This window comes from Cajanus cajan, chromosome 7, assembly GCF_000230855.2.
Source record: "Cajanus cajan strain Asha chromosome 7, NIPB_CcT2T_4, whole genome shotgun sequence".
Taxonomy (NCBI): Eukaryota; Viridiplantae; Streptophyta; class Magnoliopsida; order Fabales; family Fabaceae; genus Cajanus; species Cajanus cajan.
In genome coordinates, this window is record NC_138523.1 from 14,956,182 (window position 1) to 14,962,593 (window position 6,412).

Sequence of the window (6,412 nt, forward strand, 5' to 3'; positions counted from 1 at the left end):
ATATAATATTAAAATATTGAACGGTTGAGATTATAAAGTAATGAGTAAAATTTAAGAATTGCATAGTCGTCCTTGTAATGTTTATATTTGTCCGTGTTTGATAGTTTATGAAGGGTTATGTTGTTTTTCAGGGTCGTGCATCATCAGTTGATTTGCGTTCAGGTTATTGTGGCGTTTTTGTTGTAGGAGTTCCGATTAGCAGGTGCGATAGGCGGCCCTCCTCCGCCCCCTGCATGGTCAGCGCAAACTCCTTCTTGTCGGTGACCCTAAAGTTAATCTTGTTGGCGACGGCCTCAAGCTTCCCCAGCACGGCGGAAGTAGAAAACTTGCATATAAAGACTGAGGGCGAGCGCTTCCTGGTCTCGATCAAGCTCCTGAGATCAAAACCGTGGGAGAGCGAGGAAATAATCTCAAACGCATTGTAAAAGGGCCTGGGAGGTTTAGCCTCGTGGTGGTGGTCGTCGTGGAAATCGAGGTTGTGGATGAGCACATCCTCCTTGATGGAAAACGCAATGGGGCTGATGAAACCAATTTGAAACCAAGGATCCTTGACAATATCGGGAATGGATCAGAACCTCTTAGCAGGGTCGGCAACGAGGAGGTTGGAAATGAGGGATTTGGCCTGGGGGGAAATCCAGGGAGGGAAAGCGTAATTAGCTTTGAAAGCCTTTCGGTAAATTCGCATGACTTTGTCGCCTTGGAAGGGTAAGTAGCCGGAGAGAAGGGCGTAGAGGATGACACCGCAGGACCAAATATCAGCCTTGGAGCCGTCGTAGCCTTTTTTTTTTCAAGACCTCGGGTGCCACGTAAGCGGGGGTCCCACAGGGGGTCAGGAGCATGCCGTCGGCGCGACGCTGGTCGGGGAGCGCCGAGAGTCCGAAGTCGGAGACTTTGAGGTCCTCGTTCTGGTCGAGGAGGAGATTCTCGGGCTTCAGGTCCTGGTGGGTGACGCCGCGGCGCTTATTAGCTGCTGGAAGTACTTCCTGGCGAGGTCTTCCGAGAGCTTTCCCTTCGCCACCTTGGAGAAGAGTTCGCCGCCTTTCACGTACTCCATCACCAGGAATATTTTGGCCTTGGTGGCCATCACCTCCTTCAGCTCCACGATGTGGGGGTGCCGCACCAGCCTCATCACCGACACCTCGAGCTTTATCTGCTTCACCAGTCGCTCTTTTTTCAGCTTCTCTTTCTTTATGACCTTTATGGCCACGCTCTCGTTGGTCTCGAGGTTTCTCCCGTGGTACACTGGCGAAGTTTCCCTGCCCCAGGTCCCGCCCCATCTCGTACTTCACCCATGCTTCCCAACAAACAACAAAACCAAAACTTCAGCCATGAACGATGTTCAACCCACCACAATTTTCTTGTTCTACACAATACCCTGACTAACGTATCATCAATCCGCTCTTCCGACTCCACAATCAACAAACCCTTTTCACAAGGGTTGCGGCCTGCGACAAACAAAACATGACCACCGTGCCACACTCGTACTTCACCCATGCTTCTCAACAAACTATTGCTAGAATCGTAACAAAACACCACCACTACCGTGGAAGAGTCGTACTTCACCCATACTAAACGGAATCCTAGACAATAGAAAATGTCCGTCAATAACAAATTTCAAAGGACTACTATGCAATTGTTCAAAATTAAACATTAAATTCAATCTCAACCATTTACTTTTTTTAACTTCTAATCTACGGTCATTATTAATTCACCACCCATACACCACTTGTTAAACTGGTCCGTCAGAGAATTTACCATTTTTAAGCTCAATATGGTTATGAAAAATTAATTTCTCCTTCTCACATTATATACATATACACATACATATGCATATATATATATATATATATATATATATATATATATATATAAAGAGATATCTACTTATTCTAACAATAAGTTTACCTAAACGTACTTTATTTAATAACTTATTTTTATATCAAACGTTAACGATCTAATCATAAAATTAAAAAAATTTAATACATAAATCAAATCTATAAATTTTAAAAAAAGAATGTAAACTATTTAATACTTCATTTCATTAATTCAAATTAACATATAAAATATTTTTTATGATTATCCGTCAATTTGAATTAAAGAAATGGAACATCAAAAAGTTTTTAAAATTTTAAAAAAATTTCACAGTTAATTTATACATTAAGAACTTTTAATTTAATAATTAAATTGTTAAAATTTGATATATAAAGTGAGCCTAACTAAACTTATTCTTATTAAGAGATTTTTCCTCTTTCTTTATATACATTAATATTGATATTTTTTTATTTACTTACACCTCTTTATTGCATTATCTTACTTATCATATTTATTAGTTTTCTCTTATTTTTCTTATTTCCTTTCAAGTCAAATGTATGTGAATTTTTATTGTAATTAATTAGTTATTCAACTCTCTACCCAACAAACATTTTGTTCATTTTAACAATAATCGATCATCACTACCTTTTAATGCTAACATGTAGTAACAAAACAATATATTTATGTTGGATTATTGGATATTCATTACGATTTTGACGAGGTCTAATTGAATGAACAAGGTGATAATCTCGTAATCACCCTCCTCTCCAGGTGGCTCATCCACCATCATTCATCAACAGTGTCATTACATTATCTAAAATTAAGCATTAACTATTGTGGCACCATTCATAATATATATTCTCTACCACAAATATTTTCCTCGTATTAACAAATGAAAACCAAACACCAAATCAGAGCGAAATGACCAAAATGCCCTCGATTCAGTGCCTTCCCAACCGTAAATACGTTCAAAGAAATCCCTCAAACTCAGATAGTTACGTCAAAAATTGAAGCGAAGCGTTTGCGCCAAGAAATTCCTCTTTATCTTTTTTCTCTCTCCTCCAATTTTCTATTATTAAAAAAATATTGGAAAACATTTCCCTTGTTCACGTAGTTAAATATAACTGCACCACCACTATTTATATGGACGTAGCCTTTTTTGTTGCCTAAGATCTAAGGCTTCTTCCTCATTTTGTTTGAGAGGAAGAGAGAATCAGAGGCCATTCTTCCAGAGGATTTAACCACATTACGTTCTAAAGTATAAAATCTCAAGTCGTTAATATTCCCTTAGGAATTGGGTTTGGAGGCACCCCAATTCCCAGACCAACGGTTTGATTTATTGGTGCCTCTGAATCTCTCAAACGTGGGACTCACAACAACCTAAGTTGTAAGTTCATCTGATCCTTGTAAAACAGTCCCATTCTCTTGTTTTTATTCGAGGCATTTTCCAAATTGCACACATAAAATGTTTTAACATTTTTATTCATAATTTGACAAGTTGCTTGCTTTGGTTTTCAGATATTACACTGTTTGTGTTGTTTTTAAGGGTTGAAAATGCTGGGAGATTTCATTAATCGAATCCTTATGTACGTCCCTTTTCTTTTTTTAATATATATATATGAATCTTTTCCAATTTATTTTTGAATCATTTGTTATGTTATGTCATGTCACATTCTTGATCCATTTTTTTTGTTGCAGACTCGCTCTGGGGTATGCATACCCTGGATTCGAATGCTATAAAACTGTGGAGAAAAATAGGGTTGATATTGAGGAACTTCGTTTCTGGTGTAAATACTGGTACAAAAATACTATTATTTCCTGAAATTGGACTTTTAATTTTAAGATGTTGGACAGAATCACTTATGATATGATCAAGACTTTAAATTAATAACGTAGCGGTTAAAGTGCTTAATTGTTTTAAATGCAAATGCATGTGACACTATTGCAAACTTCAATTTAAAACCTTAATTACGACGCTGAAGAAATTTTAACACACAAAACTAAGGCATATATTCATCAATGAGTCAAGTGTTAAAAAATGAGTCTTCAAATTTTGGCCAAAAGAATATTACGAAATATCCAAACCGAGGCCAATACATTGTAAAGAAGAGCAGAGGGAAGAATCACCATGATAATGAACTTGTATGATATTGATTTTTTAGCATAGAAGCAAAACACATGTCCTATTGTCCTTTTTTCTTGCTAATGGGGTTAAGAATACCAGAAAAGGTTGATTGAATAGGAAAAACAAAAAAGTTATCATGCGGATTTTGGTCATGCATCCTATTAAAATGCAAGTTGAATTCTCATTTGCAGGATCATAGTGGCCCTTTTCACTGTACTGGAAAAGTTTACAGATTTTTTTGTTGGATGGTAAGAAATCCCAAGTTTTAAACATTTTTCCACATTGTTGCCTTTTGATTTGGCTTAGAGCAGTAAATTCACTCTGAAATGTTTTGAAGGTTGCCAATGTATGGAGAGATGAAGCTGGTGCTCTTTGTCTACTTGTGGTATCCCAAAACTAAGGCATGCCTCTTTCTCTTCCATTTAATACACTATTTCTTGCACTCGAATTATTTTAATGATATTTGTAGGCCATACTTTGTTATACTGCCATCACAGCTTTCTTGATTGAGGGAAAAAAAGATTATTATGTGTGCCTTGGGATGTTAATGTTATATGCTTTATCGTATTTAAAAATGATATAAAAGTAATGTTATTCAAATAGTGTGGATATGATGGGAGGAACCCAACAACACACCCTTTTAAATACATTATCCAGTAGACTTTTACTTAGTCTCACTAAATAATTTGGATCCACGTTTGGTTTAATAAAACTGGTCCAAATATAATAAAGAATGTTGATATGTATTTACGTAGACTTGATTTAAGGTAAAAAAAAAAAAAAAAAAATGATGCATGGTTGATTTCAACTTGATGATACAAATGTTGCCTCATGCAGGGAACAGGATATGTTTACGAAGTTGTGTTACGACCCATTGTGTCAAAGCATGAAAATGACATTGATAGGAAATTGCTAGAGTGGAGGGCTAGAGCATGGGATTTTATCATATTTTATTGGCAATATTGTGCCAAATTTGGCCAAACTGCATTTGTTCAGGCTCTTCAGCACGTGGTTTCTCAATCCTCCAAAATTTCCACCCACAATAAGGTAAACTAAATTCTCCATTTAAATAGGAACAACATAGCTAGTTTCTTAATACCCCTTGCCCTTTTTTTTATATATGTTTGACTTGTTCAACGTCATTATCACACAAAGTTGTAAATCAAGGCTAATAAAAAAGTAACTTTCTTGAGGTTTCTCAAAGTTTACGATTATCCCTCTTTTAGTTGAAGATATTGCACGTATCAATCGTGTCTCGTCATGTATGTATCTCGATCAAAAAGCATATTCAAGACTTAATATCGGTTGTTAACTCTCTTGGGTCAACATAGGATTTAAGAATATTTATTAGTTGTATTTCTATTTCAATCACAAAAACCCGACTAGCTTCCAACTTGTTTTTAGTGGGCCCTATTTTATCTCCACACACAAAAAACCTTTATTTTAACTTGAAAATCTGTTTTCCTAATGGTTAAGCAACATTGATCCTTAAAAAAAATTATAAAAACCCATTTGTTCTGATTCTCTCAAGTTGTGAGTTGATCATAGATTTAATATTTTATTAGTGTTAAACATTGATTTTATTGTTTAAAAATTGTCTCGTTAATTTAATAAAAATCGAGAATGATTCCACTATTGATGTAACATCTATCTAAACAAATTAACTTTCACAACATCTCAAAATAGCAATCGTGGTGGCATACCTAAATGCATGTCATACCAAATTTAAAAAAGAATAAAAACTAAAAAGTAATAGAAAAAACTAGCTAGTGAAAACAAAAATCATATTCAATCCTCAAACCAATCACAAACCATACATCTCTTTCCTTAACAAGTGTAGAATATATTAAACACTAAAGAATATTTACATTTGCAAATAATAGTGACTGAGGAAAAGTGAATTCCCCCACATTGCAGAAAAACGGAAGTGCCGCAGAAGAGCCCTCAACCCAAAGCGAAACCCAAGCCTCGTTGATGAAGCAAAGCAGCAGCCTAAGCAAAAGCAAGAAGTGGCCTCCGAGCCCCCCTGCCACCCCAACCAAGGCAACGATCCACCGCAACATCTCCATACCAAAGAAGACCAAAACCGTGGAGGTTCGGGGCGAGGAAGAGGCTTGGGACGCCGAACCTGTAGCTATGGACGACGAAGGCGCCAGCATCAAAGACAAAATCAGCGCCGCACGTGCCAGGCTCAGACGGTTGGACTCAAACCCAAACAGTCCTCGAACCCCGCGAACCCCCACACACAATAATAAACTTCAGTAACAACAACAACAATTGTACATACTCAAACTCTATCTCATTCCTCGAAAAAAGAAATTAATAATAAACGGGGAATTGAAATTATTCAAAATTCAAATTACAAATTAGTTCTGCTTCTCAAAAATTGTGATTCGTTGATATATGTATACACTTTGATCCCAGTGACGACATATACATTTGGAATTTGCAATAAGAAGGAATTTTTAATTTTTA

At 36.5% G+C, this 6,412-nt stretch overlaps 1 protein-coding gene and 1 pseudogene across 1 annotated transcript; one reads left to right on the forward strand and one right to left on the reverse strand.

The window, feature by feature from the left end:
- LOC109791511 (CBL-interacting serine/threonine-protein kinase 5 pseudogene) lies at positions 1-1,758 on the reverse strand (annotated as a pseudogene).
- A 1,204-nt stretch (positions 1,759-2,962) lies between these two features.
- On the forward strand, positions 2,963-6,412 carry LOC109789076 (putative HVA22-like protein g). Its single transcript, XM_020347941.3, has 7 exons — positions 2,963-3,199; positions 3,331-3,398; positions 3,511-3,609; positions 4,129-4,185; positions 4,275-4,338; positions 4,775-4,984; positions 5,855-6,412. Exons 2-7 carry the CDS (start codon positions 3,367-3,369, stop codon positions 6,200-6,202), a joined length of 810 nt encoding a protein of 269 aa, XP_020203530.1. The 5' UTR covers positions 2,963-3,199; positions 3,331-3,366; the 3' UTR covers positions 6,203-6,412.